This window comes from Eptatretus burgeri, chromosome 2 (genome assembly GCF_056783735.1).
Source record: "Eptatretus burgeri isolate ZD-2024b chromosome 2, Ebu_testis_v1, whole genome shotgun sequence".
NCBI lineage: Eukaryota > Metazoa > Chordata > Myxini > Myxiniformes > Myxinidae > Eptatretus > Eptatretus burgeri.
This window is the reverse complement of record NC_140962.1, coordinates 23550368-23574616: the sequence shown is the minus strand read 5'-3', so window position 1 is coordinate 23574616 and position 24249 is coordinate 23550368. Positions and strand designations below refer to the sequence as shown.

Here is a 24249-nt window from a genome sequence, read left to right as displayed (position 1 = left end):
TGTTCTGCTCGGCAGAAGAACACCACGTGCGATGCCGAGTGCGTGGCCTCTAATTAGGTTGCCGTGCCAATAGAAAGGTATTACGGAAACCTCAAAGCATAACCCTGCTCGGCCAGTAATCTAAGTTAAGTGCTACAGTAACAGCTACAGCAAAAAAAAAAAGTGCCAGTAATTTAAACAGCTACAGCTGTTTAAAATCTGCAGCCTGTTGGACTGTGGATTTATTTGTTGCCTCAGGGCTGAGGATCGGGAAGATAAGCTCGGCGAACCCCCCACATGGAAGCCCAGAACCCCAGATCCGTTCCAATATAATTTTTTTTAATCTAGATCATTTATGTCAATGTCAATCAAAATAATTATGTTTGAGGTGAAAAATTTGAAGTGTCTTCCTTGGTGGATCATTTCATGCATTATATCAGGCTGGCTGGAGTGATTGAATAAGCTGAAGCAAGTTACTTGATGGTCACCATTCCCCATTACCCCCTCCCCACGCCCCCACCCACCCCCATGACATTACAGCTGATGAAATCTGCATTGTGGGAAAAAAGCAACGGCATGTTGGGGACCTTTGGGATGAGTTCGATGAGCTGGGAAATAAAAAGCGCTGCACATGCATTGGGAAAGGTCGTGGCAAGATTAGCTGTACGCTTTCCTCTCAGAATTCTGGTGAGTACCATCATACATTAATCCTCCCAGATTCAAAGCAAAAAGAAGGGAAATACTTTATTGGTGAAAAATGCATCCTGCTATCTCCTTGTCTCTCATGGGTTTGCTCGTGGTTTTAAAAAGGATCAAAGTTCTGACTTGATCGATATGTTTTGTCGGAATCATCTTGCTCCAAAATTTATTTGCAATATTCCTCATGAAACATTTCTTTTCTTCCCGTAATTGTCAACGAATTGCAACATGCACTGTTCACCTGCACTTTTAAATAGAGAGAAAGAGATGTTGGTTGAATGTAGCAATCTTGCAAGCACTGGAATTTGCAAAAAAAAAAAAAAGTATTCAAGGGAGCTTTGAAGCAATTTGAAATAATTTGTTACATGTGAGAAAGACAAGACCTATCACAGTCAAAATTGAAAAATAAAATCTGCTTGTAATTATTCTGTGATGGAACAAACTGTATAAGTTTATCACGCAATTTCTGTTTCCCTTTTCTCTAAAGTTGGAAAATGTGAGCTAACTTTTATTCCTTGGAGGTCGGTGAGGTGGGGTGAGAGGGGGCAGCGTGGGATGCCAGGAGTGTCTGAAAAATAGAACCAAGTCTGTTCTGTTTTTCCCGCATTGCAACATTGAAATGCGAAGCCTGACATTTTTAATTCCTTTATCTTACCAAATTAAATGTTCTTCCCTGAAATGTTTTTTTGGTTTCTTTCTCTCCATTCCCTTAACTCACTCTCTTTCTCTCCTCTTCAGCAGTCCCGACGCTCTGCACCGAGTATGGCCCCATTGGATGGATGGATTTATAAATATGCTTCTTAAATTTTCCATAAACTCTTTTAATCACTGATTTTCTGCGTTCTTTTCCCACCATTAATCTCACAGTTTTCTAATTTTTACAAGGTGAATATCTTAAACTTCTTTTTTGGGCAGTAATTCAATGCAGAAATTTCTTTCGTTTAATTTCCAGTGTCTCTGCCATTTGTTTTTTCGGCTTTACTCTCTCCCTTTCCCCTGTGGATATCGTGCTTTCTCTCTTTTCGACTCCCTATAACTAGAAACACCTGAACAATCAACTTGAAAATGACTTTGCTTACAGAAGTAGAAACAGATTGCTGTGCCTTTCCTCATCGAGGAATTTTCTCCTGTTTTCTTTTTTCTCATCATTCACAACCCATCTGGGGCAGTTAGGACAAACTTGTGACACCCTTTCATTTCATTCTCTTACTCATTCTTGTGAAATGTCCCTCGTATTCCTTTTCATGATCGATGAATTCAAAATATGGGGTTTCTCCCCCCCCCCCCCCCATTTGCACTATGAGTTACATACACCACAGCGGTCATACGTCATGCTAACAACCTGCACAGTGAATACAATGGTAAATTAATTATTTTTTTTTACTGACGATACTGCAAAGTGCATTGATGTGACCATGAATAAATCAAAACATGTTGGTTGTTTTATTTATCCTCCAGTTGAAGGTGTCAAAGGGATAGGTGGATACATTCATATTTATTTTTTGGAGATGGGTGAAGGGAAACAGCATAGTTGTGTGAATCATATGTTGCTTACAACAAGTGAACCAGTTGTTGCACACAAGAAAATAGAATGTTTTCTCCATACCCACCCACAGACCAGTGCCAAGTCGATGAAAAGATCTATTATGTGAACCAGAGCTTTTTCAAGCATCACAAGGAAGGTCACATGATGAATTGTACCTGTCTGGGACAGACTCGTGGTCTTTGGAAGTGTGATGCCATGGGTAGGTCACAGATGATTTGGCAAATGTGTGCATTTTGCCATTAAAAAGCAGGAAATTATTTGCTTTTTTGCTTCTACTTCCTCTTTCTTTGTCATATATATATATATATATATATATATATATATATATATATATATATATATATATATATATATATATATATATATATATATATATATATATATATATTACACATACATCTGTATATGTATGTATATGTTTATGCATATATATGTAAAAAATACAGTATATATATATATATATATATATGTATATGTATATATATATATATATATATATATATATATATATATATATATATATATGTATATATATATATATATATATATGTATATATATATATATATATATATATATGTATATATATATATATATATATATATATATATATATATATATATGTATATATATGTATATATATATATATATATATATATATGTATATATATATATATATATATATATATATATATATATATATATATATGTATATATATCTGCACTTATCACTTACACTATTTGTGTTCAACTAATTTTGATTAAAAAATTTGTCTTATTTCGGACATTACGCCTGAAGTGGGTCTCAAATAGTAATGTCAATGTAAACTTTTCAAATCCATGTAGCCATTCCACAATGCCTCTTTTGGGTGGTGAACTTTAAAAAAAAATTTCATCTTCTTCCTTCCATTTATTTTCCCACTTTTTTTTCTGCACCAGCGATGGATGCCAACCATGTGCTTTGCATTTACTACCTGCTTGTTAAAAGCAGACAAGGGACTACTTGCATAACCATCTCTTGAGGTTGTGCTGTAATTGTTTGCACATTAAGACAATCACAGCATCTCCAGACAGATGGATTTGAGGCACCAGACTTCAAGGACAAAAGGAAACATGAGCAATTCCTGCCATTCCCTTGTATTTTATTCATCTCACTTATTTATTGCCTTTAAACCACACTTGTTTTGTAAATATAATTGCAAACACAATATAATGAGGAGGATCTAGAGCAAATTAAAAAATGGTACTTTTATTCTAGAATTTTTACTACAATGGTAGATTGCTTAAAAAACTTTTAAAGTGATAAATTATGCTTAGAGTTCTTACTCATCTCGGACCAAAAGCCCAACCAAACATTTTTATTTTCTATCCTCCCAGACCAATGCCAGGACAAGAACACACAAAAGTTCTACCAAATAGGAGAATCCTGGTCACGGATTTTGCAAGGAACACAGTACCTGTGTATGTGCCATGGCCTTGGTGTGGGAGAATGGACATGTAATCCTCAAACTGCCACGGGTGAGAGTCTTGTGCTATATTCACATGTCAACGTTTATGCTTGGTGAAACATAATGTATTAACTGTGAATTACCACTTACTCTGCCAATAAAATTCCTTCATCAGATGATAGATACTACAGCACGTATTGAAAAAGCCTTCTTTGATAAAGAATATCGTGAATAGTTTTTGTTTCAACGTTCACTTGATTTTGATACCAACAATATATTTAGATGCTTTTCAACCTCCCTTGAAAATATTTTGGACAAGTTCTTCATACCACATAATGTGTAAATTGGAGACGACTCTTCGCTTGTGTTAATGCTCATTAAGCATTCCCACATGTCACATTTGGCTTTCTTGATGTAACTTAGCATTTTCTTTGGCAGCAGTAAACTCATCTTTTAATTCTTTATAATCCTGCACATTTCATGTGCTCCAAGTGGTGTGTGTCAGTGCAGGAACAATGTTTAAACACCCTGGAAAGGGAAAACGAGTATGAGAGAAACTGCAGGCTTCAGTTTCAGGGTTTAAGGGTATGGGGATGTGTTTTGAGAAAGGGGAGTGTGAACAGCTTGGTGTTTGAGTGAGTAAATACTTTGCTGGTATCCATTAAATATCCAGGGACATTTCATGCAGGGTTTCAGTAGTTTCCTTATGGACATTTGTGTGGACACAAAACATTGTTTAATTATATCTTGCAAGAGCAGTAGCATGTTCAATTGATTTTGGGATCAATAAGTGCTGCGAATCAAAATTTATAAGCCACACGCCAGATCTATCCATGCGATTTGAAAATGTAAAGGATGCCAAAAATAAAGATTTTACCTTGTTCAACTTACTCTTTCAACATTGGCATGCTTGGTTGTATTGTTTGTAAAAATATTTACTCGCTTTCAAAAGTTCTCTAAAGAGACAATTCTGATAAAAGACAGCAGATGCTGTCACAGACAATGTTGAGATGCCTTTGTGTAGCAGCTTTGGTTCTTGTCAACCATAACTCTTCATTCAATAGCCGACATTTAGTGAGTGTGCATATATCAACTTTTGTCATGAGGGCATGACAGAACAAGCAGATGTCGGTACAATGGAAACCAGCCCTAAATTCACTACCTGTTTAGGGACTATGTGGAACGTAAAAAGTATTCAAAGTGAAAACAAGGCAGTTGAGCCTGAAGTCTCTTTTGCTGTGCCCTTCTGCCTGAGAAGCTTCTTTTTTCAGTTAATTCATGCTGACTAGTAGTCTAAAGAGTTTGCATTTGAAAAGGCAGGGGCGTAACAACTTAACTATGCATTACAAAACATGAAGAAATTCAAAAGATATCGGTCTGAAAAGATGATACGGAAGATATTCTGCTCTACTTCTATTGGACACTTGTTTGTTGTTTTGACCATGGTTTGGCTTGAGAATAATATCGAAAAAAATGACTATAATTAGCACAATAGTCCCACTGGCTTTGGTTTATACATTTCTCAATGTTGCATAAAACAGATGGTTTCCATTGCAAGGGATGCTTTTGCTCTAATTTAATGCCAGAATTGCAAATTAAGGCAACAACTATTTCCCCTCATCCCACCACCCACCCCCTCATTCCTTGAAGCAAACCATCCATAACTAATGAGAAGAAGAAGCAAGAACAATCCCAACCCCCTCTTGCATTGATGTTCATGTCAACATAAGCAAGTGAGTTTGTAAAATGACATAATTTCACCATTTGGGATGTTTCAGCAAATTTTGTGGGGGGGGGGGGTTGGCAAAAATTGTTTGGCAAAAATTGTAAAGTTATCTCATCTTCAAAAATTGTTCATGAAGTCAAAGTCGTGTTGCCATTTTGTGGTTTCACTAGGTCAGGAGGCATACTCAATCTGCTTCTTGTTGCTGCTCTAGCTTTCAAGTCGATATTCTGTCTGAGAATTTTACACTTGCTCAGTACACAGACAGTTACTTTTAGGATCTGCCATGTTTCCCTGAGTGAACTACCTTTTGCTCCAGAATACTAATCATTGCACTGATCAAATAGTAGCATCCATTAGTGTTCCCTGTGTAAGCTACTTTTACGAAGAACACTTAGTATTGACTAAGTTTTAAATTTAAGAGAAGATAATTGGAGGCAAATTCAGGAAGTCAATGAGAGCATCTGGGTGATATATATATATATATATATATATATATATATATATATATATATATATATATATATATATATATATATATATATATATATATATATAATTATTGACTGCAATGACCAATGAACTATGTATTGTCGATCGTTCATTCATTCATCCACTTATGCATATGCAAGGGCTGCTTGCAGGTTTGCATCATTCCTTAAGGTACAGTTATTCCACTGATGCTGTGTCTCCCATATATCAAGGTAGGAATTTAAAGTTGGACAGGGTTGAACAGTTGGACAAATGCAAAAGATTCCACGGTATCTTTCAAAAAGAATGTCATCTTTCAGTGACCTATTCTTTTTGAAAGGTACTGTGGAATCTTAAATAGCATTTGCCAACAAATGCTAGCAGATGGAACATCCTGCTGAAGGATGTGACATCCTCTCTGATTGAAAACACACTCATTGATGAATGAAAATGCCTGCCTGTGAAAATGCCTGCCTGCCTGTGAAGGATAACAGTGTAATGTCAACTCGGGAATTGAGATATTTTCCTTAAGTTTTGTTTATTTCAATTATGTTTTATGCACAAGGGAATATTTTATGCACGTCGGAATATTCAAGGGAATATTCCGACTTCTGGTTCCGGGTTTGGAGCGACGAGAGGTCTCCTTAGGGGCTCTCTGCTGACGTTCCCAAAATTGTTTCCGGTCGTTATCTGTCCCGTTTTAACTGTTTAATTTTCTCACTCACATGTTACTGTGTGTTCCCAGTTCGGTTTTGTTTCAAAAATCGTGCTATTTTGTGAGTATTTTTGTCGACGTTCTTACCGGTTGTTTGAGGCCTAAGCCAGGCTTAGGCTTGAGGCCTACCGGTTCCACTCGGTGTTCGATCGTTCTTTTTTTTGTTTGTTTTATTGTTTTTTCTCCCCATTACCTTCAATTTCTATCCTCCCCATTACCTTCAATTTTCATCCTCCCCACTTTCCTAACATCCCCCATTCTCCCAACTAATCTCTTTCTTATCTCAAAAAAAAAAAAAAAAATCCAACAACAAAACAACACGCTGACCTTCTCCCGATTCTGCTTCTTCTTCTTCCTCTTAACTTCCTCCTCGTCTTCTTCGTCGATTTTTTTTTCTTCACTTCCATGACCTAATCTGTTGAAAACTCTCTCAAACATTAATATTAACAACAAAAACGATCTTATAATGCTTCATCTTCCTCTCTCACACATGTGGTACTCTTTACTGTTTCATAATGCACTACTCTTCTGCTATTTTAACAGACTGCTCTCATTTCGACCTTTCCTTCATTCCTTGCCTAAAAAATCCAACTATTACAGCGCTTCTTCTCTCCATTCTCTGAATTCGCCTTCATTGCATCCATCAAGAATTGTGTTAAATCGCATCTCTGACCGAAAACTTTTAAAAACCACAGTTTGCTTTGAATGCTCGCTTTCCATCAACCATTCTTGTTTTTCCAACTTCAGTGCCAACTCACCCCCCTCACCCCTCACTCTCACTCTCAAAGCAACCATCCCACTCTTCTCCCTCCAAGCCTCCCTCTCACCTCTCTCAAAAATTCCCTCCTCACCTTTCTCCCACCTTTCATCCCCCTCACTCATCCTTGTCAAAGTTGCTCCCCTCTCATCCACCAACCTGCCTCCCTCCACTGCCCTCTCACCTCCATCTCTTCACTCCACCTCCTCAAATCCTCAACTTCCTTCTTCCTTGTCTCTTGTCCCCCTCTCCCCCAGAACCACAGAGCCTTTTCTCCTCCTCATTCGGCCCCCTCCCCTAGCTATTCTGCAATACCCCACACTCTTTCAACAACCCTCCTTGCCTACCCCCTCGTCCCTTGTCCTACCCTCCCCCTCCCCCCACCCCCTGCACCCAAAGCCTCCTCCACTACCTCTTCATTAAAAGTGTGGACCTCAAATGTCCGGGGCCTTCGCTCAAACCTTTCAGATCTTTCCATACAGGTTGCCACTGACAAACCAGACATAATCTGCCGAACAGAAACTTTCCTCTCCCAAGACATGTCTGACTCCCAAGTATCTCTACCCGGTTACTCCCTCCTCCGTTATGACAGACCTGAGCCTCGTCCTGGTGGAGGTGTTGCTCTCTTCATCAAAGACTCTATTCCTCACTCTCCATGCACTGCCCTCACTCCCCCACACCCCCAGGAATACATGTGGCTACGGCTTCCCCTCCACTCCCACCTCATGTTTATATGTATACGGTACCGTCCACCGAACAGTGATGACTTCATCTACACCTCACTATCCGAAAACATGGACCATCTTCTATCTTCTCATCCAAACTCTCTCTTCCTCTTATGTGTTGACTTCAATTGTCATCACGCCAGTTGGCTCGGTGTGGGTACCTCTCTCACCCGTCATGGGACCTCAGCAAAAGCTTTCTGCGACTCATTAGAACTGACTCAATTGGTCAACTTCCCGACCTGGATCTCAACCAATGGTACTCCATCTCTTCTGGATCAGATTTTGACAAATTTCCCTGACAATATCTGCTGCTCTTCCTCTTCTCTAATCGGTTCTTCTGACCACGTCCTTGTAAAAGTGGACATCTCTCTGGCTGTTATCAGAGAACCACCTCACCGCCGTCGAGTCTGGAATTTCACTCAAGCCGACTGGCAGGGTCTCCGAGCAACCCTCAAACTTACAGACTGGTCTCCTTTCACTACTTTCTCAAACATCAACTCATCCTGGGAATTCTTTCAAAGAAACTTTCTCTCCCTCATGCACAGATTTATCCCCTCTCGTGTTCAGTTGTCCTACCCTTCCTCCCGCCCTTGGTTTACTGAAGCTTGTGGCGAGGCAGTTGTCCTGAAACAACTTGCCTTTGCCTCATGGAAAGCAAACCCAACTGAGGGTAATCTCAGTTCCTTCCATAAAGCTCAGAACAAGTGTGTATCTACCCTCAGGGGAGCCAGAAAACAACATCTTTCTCATCTCAAGTCTGAACTCTCAAACCTCTCTCCCTCCTCAAAATCCTGGTGGCGTTTAATCAAATCTGTTTCTGGTGTATGTTCCCCCTCCATCCCCACCCTTACCTCAAATGGCCGCACTGCTGATTCCACATGTGATAAAGCTGAATGTCTAGACTCGGTGCTTGCAGATAAATCTTGTGTCCGAAACCCATCACTTTCTCTACCCACCTTACCCAGTCGCACCCAACTGTCCCTGGACTCTGTGTCCTTTTCTCCTGACAAGGTGGAGAGCTTGCTTTCAAACCTCGACTCAGATTCTGCAACCGGTCCAGACGGCATCAGCCCACGTGTCCTCAAAGCCTGCTCTTCTGCTCTTGCTCACCCTCTCTCTGTTCTATTCACCCTCTCATTTGCCCAAGGTCATCTGCCTTCTGCTTGGAAATCTGCTAACATCACTGCCCTGCATAAAAAAGGTGCAAAAACAGATCCCTGTAACTACAGACCAATCAGCCTTCTCCCAATCATCAGCAAGGTTATGGAATCCATCATCGCTTCAGACATGAAATCCTTCCTCTTCTCCAATGGCTTGATTTCCAATCATCAATTTGGTTTCAGACAAGGTCACTCAACCCTGGATATGCTGCTTCTGCTCTCCCATCAATGGATGGAGGTCCTCAATGCCAGACAGGAAATCCGAGCCGTATCCCTGGACATATCACGTGCTTTTGACACAGTCTGGCACCCTGCCCTACTCACCAAACTCTCTTCCCATGGTATTCAAGGCCATCTCCACTCATGGCTCGCAGACTTCCTCTCCTGTCGCAGTCAACGTGTGGCCCTAAATGGAGTTCTTTCATCCCCTCTTCCTGTGCAGGCTGGAGTTCCTCAAGGTAGTGTTCTGGGCTCTGTTCTTTTTCTGGTTTTCATCAATGATCTCTCGGACTCTCTGGAAAATCCTCTATTTCTCTTTGCTGACGACTCCACCCTCTGCCGTACCATCTGTCATCCCTCAGACCGGCAAGCAGCAGCTTCTTCGCTCACTGCAGATCTGGATAAAATCACAAACTGGTCTAACACGTGGAACATGTCTTTCAATCCGGACAAATCTCACACTCTCACAATGTCTCTTCGAAAGGACCATTTATCAAACCCCCCCATTCACTTTCTCAACAATCCTCTGGAAGAAGTCTTTTCTTTCAAGCTTCTGGGTCTCACTATCTGCCATGACCTTTCCTGGGAAAGTCACATTTCCAACCTCGCCTCAAAAGCCAGTCGCCGACTGGGAATCCTCCGTCGTGAAAAGTCCTTCCTTGGCCCTCTTGAGCTCCTGACCACTTACAAAGCTTTTGTCCGTAGCCTGATGGAGTACTGCTCTCCCCTCTGGGCTGGTGCTCCTGCCTCCCACCTTTCTCGGCTTCACACTGTCGAAACCAGGGCATTTACGATCATCGTCATCTTCCACAATGAAGCTGAGTCTTTGGACCTCTCACTCAATCACCGCAGGTTGGGCGGTGGTCTTTCTGTCTTCTACCGACTCCTCTCCAGCCTTGCCCCCCCCTGCTCTCTCTGCGATTTGTCCCCACCACATTTCTACAGGGTGCTCAAGGTCCGCCAACAACCCCCTTCTGCTAAAACTACCAAAATCACGAATCACTGCTCATCTTCACTCTTTCATTCCTCTTTTTTCCCACCTTTGGAATAAACTTCCTCACTCTATTCATTCCCATTCTTCCCTCCAGGATTTCAAAACAGCTGTTCACCACCACCTCTTATCATCCCCCATCCAAATCCTCAATCTTTTCTACCCCTGATAATCCACCCAAGCCCACTTCCTTCAATTCCCCTGCTTTCCTTCCTGAAAGTCCCCTTAATGTCCATCTTCTCTTCGCCATGTTCCCCGTCCCATCCCCATCCCTCTCCCTTCCACAGTTCACCTAATGTGGCTGTTCCCCACTGTTTTGTCCTTCCCTCTCCTGCCCCTCTTGTCTCATGCCCCCTTGCTGTGCGTTGTGTGTTCGCTCTCATACGAGCCTCGACAAGGTATACAAAAAATATATATATTTTTATTTAGTTCTGGAAAATGTGACCTGATGGTTTTGGTATATCTATGATAATAATAATAATAATAATAATAATAATAATAATAATAATAATTGTGTGTGTGTGTGTGTGTGTGTGTGTGTGTGTGTGTGTGTGTGTGTGTGTGTGTGTGTGTGTGTGTGTGTGTGCGCGCGCGCGCACGCGGGCATGTCCTCCATATCTCCAAAACCATGAAACCTAGCAGCCCGAAACATTGCATACATACTAAGGGAGTACATGAATGAAAATTGTGTGTTTGGATGTATTAAAACTTCCCTTTTCAAGATAATTGACGGCGTTATTTTATAATATACTTCATCAGATGCATCCTCGGATATCTCACTCTTGATGGGGTCTTAAGGCGCATCATGGATTACCTCGCTGGGGTCTTAATTCGCCATTTTGTTTGGCCTGCTGAACAATTCCTTGAGACGGAACAGGCCACAACGGTTTGTTAACGATAAGGTGCTGAAAATGTTGTTTTTTTTTCACTTTCCTCACTCGTATCATCGAATGCCGACCCGTCCAGGATTGTGCCCAATAGCCAAGGAGACTGCTTTAGCAGTACCAACGTTCCGCACAGAGTATGGTCCCAATGGATGGATGGATGAATCATTGAATGCCTCATCTACATACCCATGAATCGCTGCAGACATCACTTTTGTAATTGCTATAGTTTTCATATGAGGAGCCTGGTGCGATTTCATGCATTATATGATGTGATTTTTCCATGATCTGCTCTCACAGACGAACTCAAGTATATTATAGAAATATAGTGTGAGTTTCAAGGATCGGATCATGTGGACTAAATAGCTCGAAATCTGGAGTGAATTCTGAAAATGTTAAGAAATTGGCGATGTTTAGTTTTTTGCGGGTATGTGCCGTGACCAATCAGCTTGCTATCACTTGCCAAGCCAGCCGTTCCTTATTAACCTCTAATTGGAGTGCTTGCTTGAGTGCTTAAGCCAGTTTCCAAGCGCCCGACAGTCGACAATCTTACTGTTCGTGTCTCGATCAGGATGTATAGTCGGCAGCTGCTACAAGATGGTGGTACATATGGGTAGACTTGGAACTGTAAAGGGACTCTCCATGAGTATGTGTGCATGCCTGCATGCTTTGTTACAGGTGCCGTGGTGGCAAAGTTTCATCCTGTACCTTATGATGATGATGATGATGATGATGGGGGGTGATGGTTTCAACTTTTTACCTCAGCAGCGTACGAGCGATCCCATTTTCCTTCGTCCTTGTGACTGCTTCTAAAGCAATTGGTTATTATACTTGACTTCGGCGTGCTTTAGAAAGGTTATATGGTTTCTCTTTGTCAGTTTCAAAATATTGTTGCGGATTCGCGCCCGCCGGTGTGCTGGCGGCCACGTAACTCGAATCGCGGCACGTCGCCCACCGGACGGACAATCCAGTCGTGACCCTCTCGGACTAACGCTGGGAACCAGTCACGGGTGGACCTTTCGGTCTCACCGCGATCGAGCCAATCAGCCCCCGCGTGGGATAGGGTTGCTCGCCAAATTCGACCTACCTAAGTACCCACGCGGAGGGTAGACCGGGCGATCGCACCTCGCCGCAGGTCGACTTCGGACACGGGCCACTTAAGCGACCCGTTCCGTACTATCAGAATAACCGAGCAGTGTTATCGTCGACCTCGACGGTTCGATTAATTATCGGGCGTATTCAGCCCACTACCAACCCTTTACGTGAAGCAAGATGAGGATTCAATGGGAGAAATGACGAAGCGAAGCGGGAAACAGTTCAACACAAAGCACATTTATTCGCGGCACACGGGAAGCACACATATTCAATTCCACCCAAAGCACACAGAAAAGACACAATGCCATTTACACAAAAAGCAAATATAAAAGCGAAAACACAATGCAGAGCTAATACCGACTACCGAGCACACGGCAACACTTATACAATTCTACTTCACAGACGGCGCCGCCAACACATACCCAAAACCAAGGAAAGAATACCCTCAAGGATGAGGCGGGCCTGAGGCCGAGACCGGGTCGCGCCTACCCGTCTGGTGATGAGACGCGGAGCGGCGATGGCGCCCCAACCCCGCGGGCAGTGTCTGGCAGGGGGGTGGGAAAGGGGCCCCCTTGGTCGCACTATCTCAGCGCGGGGGGAAACAGGAGGGGGTTGCTGATGCTCGGGGTATAGAGGATCTTTATTATCCCCGGTGTGCGTCTCCACCTCGGCCAGGTCGCGCTGTCGGCCTCCCTCGGGTGCAGCTCCCTGCACGACGCGAGCACCCCCTCGTCTGGTGTCGCCGCCTTTCCACAGCTCGTCCCCTCCGTTCCGACTCCAACGCACACGACGAGCAGCTCCACCGCCCGCGAAGTCTTGACCCTCTGCTTCCGACTCTCCTACTCTCCGCCTCTGGACTCTCCGACTCTCCTCTTCTTGACTCTCCGACCGACTCTCCTCACTGACGAACACGGTCCTTTTATCCCCCCCGTAGCTTCGCCTTTGACCCCCTCCCTTTGACCTTTCACCTCGCTCCCCATTGGCCCGAGAAAAAGTGGGCGTGAAGACTTTTTGATCCACAAATTTGCATATATCGATCGTCCTGGAGGCGGGGCCAAATCGTCCCTCGCTCACCGATTGGACGGCAAAAAGTGGGCGTGTGTCGTTTTTGATCCGTTTTTGAAGCACAAAATCCGTGATTTTGTACACGCTGTTCGACGCGCGCCCTGCACGAGTCCAACACCGGTACCCACAGCGGGGCAAGAACGGTGGCGATGCTACGGTTGCGAGGTGTGACGTGAAGGTCGTGGCGGTTGTGGTGAAGCGGAGTTGTGGTTGGTGGTTGATGTTGTGATTGTGGTGGTAATCATGGCGGTTGGTCCAAAATAAAGATAGTAAAAGAAAAACGGCTATCCTGAAGAGTCGCAGCTCGCATAAATGACATGTATTCTCACTAGACAACGGGTTTGGGCCTAACTACACATGTACTTACCGAGATACCTCACCTAAGGGACCTGAATGGTGGTTTGCGAATTTGGTAACCACAACAATATATTTGATAATACCCGATTTTGTAAGTGCTATAGTTTTTGTGCTTTCTAAATTAACATATTGACGTGTTTATATAGTTTTCCATATTCACATGTTTTCCAAGTTACACAGGAAATTATTTTCCACCCATCACTTGATGATTGGCAGCTGTTTATAAAGATTAATGTTTAAGCACATCTCCCTGAAACATCTATAATACAATGTTGTTGTTTTTTTAAATTTGTTTATTGAAATTCCCCCAACACAAGGGTGAAAGCTATTCAAGGTTTTTGGATTGTATCCAATACGTACTATAGTCGGTAATCACACTGACTACTCCAATCTGCCGATTTCCCCAAAAATTGCCCATATTGGCCAAGTACTAGTACAGTGTGTGTGTGTGTGTGTGTGTGTGTGTGTGTGTGTGTGTGTGTGTGTGTGTGTGTGTGTGTGTGTGTGTGTGTGTGTGTGTGTGTGTGTGTGTGTGTGTGTGTGTGTGTGTGTGTGTGTGTGTGTGTGTTCTTTTCATAAAGCATAACATATTCTCTCTGCTAGCTCCCTTATCCTCACCTCTCCCTCACTCTCTGTCCCATCCTCACTCTGCCCCCCTCCGAATACAGTGCAGCACCCACCCATACATCTCTCTCCAGCTGTCTCCAGACATGTCTGTACAGTGTATGTTTGTCTCCGGACATGTTGGGGCAGTATTTATCTCTGGACGTGTCCGGGTGGTATTTTTGTCCAGCCGGGAGTTTTTTCCCGGATGTGTCCTGGCAGTGTTTATATCTGGATGGGAGTTTGTCTCAGGATGTGTCCAGGCAGTGTTTATCTCCGGACAGCTTGGCTCTGGAAGCGTCCGGGTGGAGTTTGTCTCCAGGCGGTGTTTGTCTCTGTGCGGTGTTTTTCCCTGGACGTGTCCTGGCGGTGTTTGTTTCCGGATGGTGTTTATCTCCAGTCGTGCCCTGATGCTGTTTTTCTCCAGGCGGTGTTTGTCTCTATGCGGTGTTTTTCCCTGGACGTGTCCTGGCGGTGTTTGTTTCCGGATGGTGTTTATCTCCAGTCGTGCCCTGATGCTGTTTTTCTCCAGGCGTTACTTATAGTATGACCTTTAGAAAATGGAATTCAGATATTATTTTGTTCCCATCTTTACTGTTATTCTATGCAGAATAATTTTGATACAGTATGAATCATAATTAACGCTCCACGACACATCTGCCTTCCCTTCCCCTCACTTCATGCTGCCTTCCCTTCCCCCATCCCTCTCTCTCCCCCAGCCCTTTCTCTCCCCCCCCCACTCTTTTTCTCCCCCCCCCCCCTTCGTATTCCCATCATGGAAGCGTCGGGTGGTATTTGCTCGTGATATAAGAATGTAAGAAGTAGTTGTAATACCACTGATCAATGACACTCACATAAAATGGCCAGTGAAGTGGAAAATAACCCTTCTCCCCTCCCTCTTACTCCCATCAATTTGTGGGATAAAATGAAAGTGCACATCTTTATTGATACTTTGACCAAAGATGATGAGAGAATTTTAAAAAGCAACTCTGATATGAGATTTAGAACGGATATATGAGTTGGTCATGTTATGGAATTTGTCAGGGGTTTAAACTCTCAGATTAGTGCCTGTGAAAAGGGGAACAATTGTGAGTGATTTATTACTGGATGGGTTTGGGAATTGTTAGTTGCCAAATTGAATATTCACACATATATTGGTTGGTCTAGTCCAGGGGTCGGGAACGTGTGGCTCGCGAGCCAGGTATGGCTCTTTTGATGATTGCATCTGGCTCGCAGATAAAATTGGAGTTTGAAACTTGGAAAGCCCAATATTTCTCACAGAAGCTTTACCTATAGTTTGAATGGTGTCGTGCTTCATTCACGTGCAGGGCTGAACTTGGCAGAAGGAGAGAAGAAAAAACACCTCCGAATTGTCTGAAGCGGTTTTTGTTTCGTCCAGTCATGCGGCCGACGCGAGTAGTGATTTCGGTTCCTCCAATGACGTGCCGCCGCCGAGACGCGTCACGGAATTCATCTCGACCAATCACGCGCCACCGCTGAGGCGACTCGTGATTTCGGTTCCTCCAATGACGTGCCGCCGCCGAGACGCGTCACGGAATTCATCTCGACCAATCATGCGTCACTGCTGAGGCGACTCGTGATTTCGGTTCCTCCAATGACGTGCCGCCGCCGAGACGCGTCACGGAATTCATCTCGACCAATCGCGCGCCACCGCTGAGGCGACAGCATCCCAGAGTCGGCCGGCCGCGCCGCACCTCTCGAGTATGTCAGCCCGTGCGCAGGCCAGCCAGACTCACTTGGGTCAACATCTCCCTCTCTCTCATTTGCTCAAAGCTAACCCTTCGACGAAGAAGATGGCGAAAAGAAAAAAAGATGAGGAGTATCGTACATTTCAGGACGAATGGGCCGAAGAATTCGCCTTTGTGGAGAGAGCAGGTTCTGTGGTGTGTCTAATTTGCAATGACAAAATTGCATCGATGAAACGGTCGAATATAAAGCGGCACTTCGACACGCGCCATGCTACCTTTGCATCAAAATACCCTGTGGGAGACAGCAGAAAGAAAGCGTGCCAAGAGCTACTGAGCAGGGTGCAAGCCAGCCAGCAGCAACTCCGCGTATGGACCCGGCAAGGTGACTATAATTCCGCCAGCTTTGTTGGATCTTTAGCAATAGTGAGGAACGGAAAACCATTCACAGATGGCGATTATGCAAAAACGTTCATGCTGGATGTCGCCAATGAACTTTTTGATGATCTTCCGAACAAAGACAAGATAATCAAACGGATACAAGACATGCCTCTGTCGGCAAGAACTGTTCATGATCGTACCATCATGATGGCAAACCAAGTGGAGGAAACGCAAGTGAAGGACATAAATACAGCGCCGTTCTTTTCCCTGGCTTTGGATGAGTCAACAGACGTAAGCCATTTGTCGCAGTTCAGTGTGATTGCAAGATATGCTGCTGGTGATACACTGCGCGAAGAAAGTCTTGCTGTTCTGCCAATAAAAGGGTCCACAAGAGGTGAGTATTTATTCAAGTCTTTCATGGAGTTCGCTCAAGAAAAAAATCTACGAATGGATAAACTTATCTCGGTGTGTACTGATGGTGCTCCGTGTCTTCTTCTTCTTCTTTCGGCTGCTCCCGTTAGGGGTCGCCACAGCGGATCATCCGTATGATCCGCATAGTGATTTGGCACATGTTTTACGCCGGATGCCCTTCCTGACACAACCCTGGTCGCCTCTTACGCCACAGGGATATGGTACACCTATTTTAACCGGGGTATACACCGGCCCAGTACACTGGTACTCCGTGTATGGTGGGGAAAAACAAAAGATTTGTGGCGCTTCTCCGTGAACATGAAAATAGACCCATCCTAAGTTTCCATTGCATTCTACACCAGGAGGCACTTTGTGCTCAGATGTGTGATGGACAGCTTGGCGAAGTGATGTCGCTGGTCATTCGTGTGATCAACTTTATTGTTGCCCGAGCCTTAAATGCTCGCCAGTTTAAAACACTGCTGGATGAAGTTGGAAATAACTATCACGGTCTGTTTTTGCACAGCAATGTGCGTTGGTTGTCAAGAGGGAAGGTGCTTATCCGTTTTGCGGCTTGCCTGAAGGAAATCCGAACTTTCCTTGAAATGAAAGGGATTGAGCATCCTGAGCTAGCCAAACTGAGTGGCTCCTCAAGTTTTACTATCTCGTGGATATGACTGAACATCTGAACCAGCTCAACGTGAAAATGCAAGGCATTGGAAATACAGTGTTATCCCTTCAACAAGCCGTGTTTGCTTTTGAAAACAAGCTGGAGCTCTTTATCATGGATCTTGAAACAGGTCGTTTACTACATTTTGAAAAACTGAGACAATTTAAAGATGCATGCACAGCAAGTGAGCCCACTCAAAACTTTGATCTCCACCAGTTAGCTGGCTTCACATCCAGTCTCCTACAGTTATTCAAAGCACGCTTTGGAGAATTTCGTGAGCACACTCGTCTTTTTAAGTTCATCACCCATCCAAACGAGTGTTCACTGAACACAGCCGACCTGAGTTACATTCCTGGTGTCTCCGTCAGAGATTTTGAAGCAGAAGTGGCTGACCTGAAGGCCTCAGACATGTGGGTGAATAAGTTCAAGTCACTGAATGAAGATTTGGAAAGAATCGCACGACAGAAAGCAGAGTTGGCGAGCAAGCACATGTGGACAGAAATGAAAAAACTTCAACCCGAAGACGAGCTGATTATCAAAACTTGGAACGCGCTTCCTGTCACATACCTCACACTGCAGCGTGTGAGTATTGCTGTATTGACCTTGTTTGGATCTACGTATGCATGTGAGCAGTCATTCTCACATCTTAAAAACATCAAGTCCAACCTATGATCACGTCTAACGGATGAAAGCCTCAACGCTTGCATGAAGCTTAACCTCACCAAGTACCAACCAGACTACAAAGCCATCAGCAAATCCATGCAGCACCAGAAGTCCCATTAATGGTGAGCATTATAACAACATTATTTAAAAGAATAAATTCAGAGGATTATTATACTCACATTTAGTTGAATTCAGTCTTAAAATATATTATATGACTCTCACTGAAATAGTTTTCCAAATATTTTGCTTTATTGGCTCTCCGAGTCAAAAACGTTCCCGACCCCTGGTCTAGTCTGTGATTACTTGGCAAAAACAGAAATGTTTTTGACAAGTATGTTGATCGCTTCCGTTTGTTCATCTGCTCACCTTTAATTGCCTGCAGGTCACAATTTTAAACCGATCTTTAAATTTAAACCGATCTTCACAAAATCACAAAATGGTGGAGTTGGTTGTCTGACAGAATCCTATTTATTTTTGAGGTCAAATGGTCCTCATTGGCCAAAGGACAACAAATTTTTCTAATTCCGAAAACCCTCAATTTTCATCCGATTGACTTCAAATTTGAAGAGGATTTGCACATCAGGTCACTGAATTCAACCACCAACTATGTTTGATGTCAACAGGCCAAAAGGTCAAAATAGGCCAGATTTCTAAAATCCTCAATTTTCATCTGATTTGACTTGAAATTTGAAGAGCATATGCATATCAAGTCACTGAATTCAATCAACTATTATTTTTGAGGTCAATATTGGCCAAAAGGTCAACATCAGCCTAATTTCTAAAATTGTCAATTTTCATCTGATTGACTTGAAATTTGAAGAGGATTTGCATATTTGTCATTGAAGTCCACCACCAATTATTTTTGAGGTCAACAGGCCAAAAGGTCAACAACTTTGGTAAAATTTCTAAAACCTCAATTTTCATCCAATTGACTTGAAATTTGAACAGGATTTGCATATCAGGTCACTAAATTCAACTACCAATTCTTCTTTTTAGAGTTAAACGTCAACATAGGTCTAATAATTAAAATTGTGAAATAAGAGCAAAAACGATATACAGTAGACTAGGTGTAAGTCGGCAGCATGTAACTCGTCACTTCGCCTAAGTCGGCAGCGCCAAAAAGTCCCGAATTTATCTCATGTTAAATCCCTTTGAATAAAGGGTCATCCCTCTGTAAGTCGTCATCTCTAAGTCGTCACTTCGTCTAAGTCATCAGATGTTGTCCATTCCCACGTAATGGAAACTCAAGTAAATTACCACTCCTAACTCGTCACACGGAACTGCTGCCTCGTGAGAAGCCCGATTTCATGGAATTGTGATGCTCGCTCATTGGTGTACACCGCCAGTGATATGCTATTTATAACTGCGTACACACGTTGATCGCACTGCAGGCAGGACAATGGCGACTAAGCGTAAGCTTACAACTAAAACCTACTAAGAAAAATACGACATTATCCAGTTTTGTGAGGCAAATCCACTGATGAAGAAAACAGACATAGCTGAGAAGTTGGACATCAAACGGCAGACATTGAACGATATCTTGAAGAATAAGGGCAAGATATTTGGACAAGTGGAGAAGATCGTGAGGCCGGTGGGAAGTGTGAAATGCATGAAATGTGTCGTTTGAAGATGTCGATGACGTGCTCATCATCTGGTTTCGGCAAATGTCGGCTCAGCCAAATATTCGGTTTCGGCCGATTCGGCCAAATATTCGGCCGATACTGTCTTTCGGTGGAGGATTGCCCAGCCAACATCATGGAATACAATGACCGGTTTGAATCCTTTCTCATGCACCAGATGCCCAAGAGTTTGAGGCAGTCAAACATAACGGATTACTTCGCGAAGAAGTAAAGGATCGATCGAGCTTAGTGTTGAAGTCCGATCATGGTTTTATCTTGGCTTGTTTTGTACATTACCGCACTCACTTACACATAGGCATTGAGTGGTAATCATCACCACGATGACTGTGTGTCATGTAATTTGTCACCATACCATTACCGATGGTATACGAGTTGTCTTCCAGAGTTGTTCATTATCTTTACTTTTGATAAACTGATTCATGAATTCCATCTTTGCTTGATCACTTTCCAACTCACCAACTCACCCCCACCTATGCCCCGAGGATTGTGTTTTCCTTTTGGTACAATAGCCGGCTCACACGTGTTCAGGCCACGCGCGACCTCATCCTTCACCCCACAGTCATCATGAATGTTCGCATACGCGTAAGTCGTCACATTTCTAAGTCGTCACTTTTTTCTCGGTCCCGATGGTGACGACTTACGCCTAGTCTACTGTATATGTCATGATATCTCAAAAAGTTGTTGACGGAATCAGACAAATCTTGGTAGACAGGTTGTGTGTGTGTGACTAGGACGAATTGATACAATTTTGGTGAAGTTCCGAATCTGGATCTGGATACAATATATATATATATATATATATATATATATATATATATATATATATATATATATATATATATATATATATATATATATATATATATATATATAAAGTGATTCTTCACCATTGAGAGATGGGGCCAAAAATTATATAAAATACGATATTGCAAAAGGTTGTGGACGAGTTATGACAAAGCTCGGCAGATGAGTTGGTTCAAAGACAAGAACAAGCCAATTAGATTTTCATTCAGGTCCAGGTCCAGATGCAGATCTAGCCGATCAGTGGGATACAAAATGTGAACTGTTCAGTGTGGTGGAAGTATGCACTCCACTAAGTGATGTTCTAGTTTATATTTTTTCCACTTTTACTTTATTATCTTTTCCTTTCTGGACTTTGTTTCCTCCCTCAGATGCCACAAGGCCAACTCAGGTCTTTGTGACAGATGCCTCCCAAGCTAACTCACACCCAATCCAATGGGATGCTGGCAACCTTCCACATGTTACCGGCTACATCCTTAAATGGAAACCGGTAAGTCTGCAGCTGAAAAACATTGAAATAGTTTTCTTGTGAACTTAGTTACCACTTGTTATTATGCATTCTTGAAAGTTACCATTTCCAGGAAAGGTTTTTAAAAATCAAATATTTCGTTTTTGCTAAAAAGAAAGAACAAACCTGAAAGAACTTTCTCTTGTGATCAATGTGAATTACATTGTACACTGATTTTATGCTTGATTAGAGAAGCAAAATCAGATTCTGATAATTATGTAAATACAGTGTTTCTATTTATCTCATATGTTTAAGTTAATATTTATTTTAGCAATCTCTTGCAGCATAAGAAATGCATTTCTCCTGGTTCCCCTGGTTCCTCATAGAAAGGTGTAGAAGGAGGCTGGAGTGAGGTGGTAGTCCCTGCTGGTACCAACACATACACTATAAAACAGCTGAGGGCAGGTGTTACGTATGAGGGGCAGCTCATCACGCTGCTAGCTCATGGGACGCGAGAGGTTACTCGCTTTGAGTTCACCACATCTCTCATAACACGCCATGGAGGTGAGATGATGTGACAAACCAGAGCTGTTAACTGAATGGCTTTTGTTATTATCCAATGATAACACAATCTGTTTATTTACTGAGCATTGCTAGAATTTTTACTGCTTTAGCTTGGAATTTTATTTTTGCACATCAAAATCCTAAATTCTTAACCACAGTATTTGCCCATATTCACTTGTGTTGATGCCTTGTTCTCTCACTTGTGAAATTGCCTCCTTGGTTTTGTTTCACCTTGTGCTTCCCTCCAGGCTATCAATGTGACCGTTAACTGAAACCTCATGGCAATTGTTTTAAACTTTTACATGGTTTCTACTACTTACATTTGGTGCTGCTGATTGGTCTGCTCATTTTCGATTTTCCCCTCTTTCGTTTCATATGACTCTTTTTTTTTCCCCCCCGTTGGATATCAAGCCTCGTCCGTGACTTTTGATGATATAATATGTACAAAAATGATAAACAAATAATCACACCTTTTGCTGGGTGACCTTTGATGACCAATTGGCTCCCATTTTGTTTACTTTTAGTTTTTAAACCAAAAAAATTGTTTAATTACAGGACAGAAAGAAGGGAACAAGCCGGTAGGCGACATGGGTGGTCGCTATATAATTGCATACTAGTCATACAGTTTTTGACAGATCTGGCTGAAAATTTTTGACAAAGAGGTTGATTATAGTGCGCATAAAAGCGCGGAAGCCGATTTTTGATTTTCAAAAAAAAACGTTTTTCGGATTTTTTTCAAAAATTTCAAAGTCCCGTTGCTCGGCAACGGTGGCATCCAGAGCAAGGGTGCTCAAAGGCATACAACTAGATCCTTGTATGAACCTACCGGTCAAGTTTCATCAAAATCAGTTGACTCCTCTGGCCTCCAGAGCTGTCCATTACATACAAACAAACAGACAAGCCGGTAGGCGACATGGGTGGTCGCTATATAATTGCATACTAGTCATACAGTTTTTGACGGATCGGGCTGAAATTTTTTGACAAAGAGGTTGATTATAGTGCGCATAAAAGTGCGGAAGCCGATTTTTGATTTTCGAAAAAAAAAATGTATAGAAATATTTTTCGGATTTTTTTCAAAAATTTCAAAGTCACATTGCACGGAAATGGTGGCGTCCATAGGAACGGTGCTCAAAAGCATAGAACTAGATCCTGGTATGAACCTACCATTCAAGTTTCATCAAAATTGGGTGACTCCTCTGGCCTCCAGAGCTGTCCATTACATACATACAGACAGACGGAAAACCTGAGAATAAGGGTAGTCTAGCGACCACCCCCAAAAAAGGGTAGTCTAGCGACCACCCCCAAAAAAGGGTAGTCTAGCGACCACCCAACAGACATACAGACAGACGGAAAACCTGAGAATTAGGGTAGTCGAGCGACCACCCAAAAAAAACTACGGACTGCCTTTATGATTAACTACCTCAGTATGATGGGAGGAATGTCAGGTCAGGAATGGCAGCATGCGCCAGAGCAGTGCATCGCTGCATCCACTTTCTGCTGATACTCCTGGGGGCTCTCTCTGGCCATCCTGCAGGCAGATGCCTGGCCCAACCCCATCTCCTTGAGATGCTGATCAACCTGCTGCAACCACGAGGAACGTGGTCAGCCCATTGGCCTCCTCCACTCATGAGGCTCCCTCACTGAGAAAATCTGGTGAGCAGGATCAGCGTCAGGAAAATGAGCCACATGTCCATCCAGCGGCAGCTGACATTCACGGACTATGCGGGTAACAAATCTCATTTGAGACTCTCCCTGCAACTGCTCGTTGGACACAAAGTCCGAGCAGCGATAGCCAAGGATTCTCCGAAGAGACCTGGTACCAAAGGAATTAAGCCTCTGTCTCAGATCCCTGGTCAGAGTTTAAGTCTCACACCCATTGAGCAAGACTGGAAGCACCAAGGACCTGAAGGCTCGGACTTTCGTCCACCCGCACAGGTACCAACAGCGCCACACCCCATGATCCAGTGAATCCATGACTCCACAGGCCCGACCCAGATGTCTACTGATCTCTGACTCAGTCAGCAAAGACATGAATATAATTCCAGGGCAAGAGAATCTCTCCGTGACCTCAACATCCTCGCCACAAACAGGTACAGACAAGATAGCACCATCCAATATGTCATTGAAAGCCTGGATCATAGTTTTGACCCAGGAAACCCATAATCTCAGTGACTCAGAATCCTCATTCAGCACCTCGGGTGCCTCCAAAACGATATCTGAAAGCTCCGCAATGATGACTGCTTCATCTGTGAAATCAAAGTCAGAAATCTTGACATTCCAAAACAATGCACGTCAGCTTGATCTCTTTGACATCTTCCCCAAATTCCAGTCCATGCAAGTGCTGAAAAGTGTGGGGGTCAGTACACACCCCTGACAAACTCCAGTAACAAATGGAAATAAGTCAGAGATGGTATCACCACATCTCACAGCGCTCTCAGTTCCAGAGTATAGTTCAGACATCAGATTGATCCGTTTTGGTGGCACCACACGAAGACAAAGAATCCTCCAGAGGGCATCCTGATTCACTGAATCA

The 24249-nt window shown here is 43.0% G+C and overlaps 1 protein-coding gene across 5 annotated transcripts in view; it reads left to right on the top strand.

The window, feature by feature from the left end:
* The window catches only part of LOC147031599 (uncharacterized), a 595949-nt gene that overhangs the window by 273344 nt on the left and 298356 nt on the right, over positions 1-24249 (top strand). For all 5 annotated transcript variants that reach the window (XM_085865857.1, XM_085865848.1, XM_085865859.1 and 2 more), the window contains 5 exons: positions 520-666; positions 2295-2423; positions 3600-3740; positions 21076-21194; positions 21539-21716. In XM_085865857.1, coding sequence (XP_085721983.1) covers positions 520-666; positions 2295-2423; positions 3600-3740; positions 21076-21194; positions 21539-21716 — 714 coding nt within the window. The remainder of the gene's footprint in view (positions 1-519; positions 667-2294; positions 2424-3599; positions 3741-21075; positions 21195-21538; positions 21717-24249) is intronic.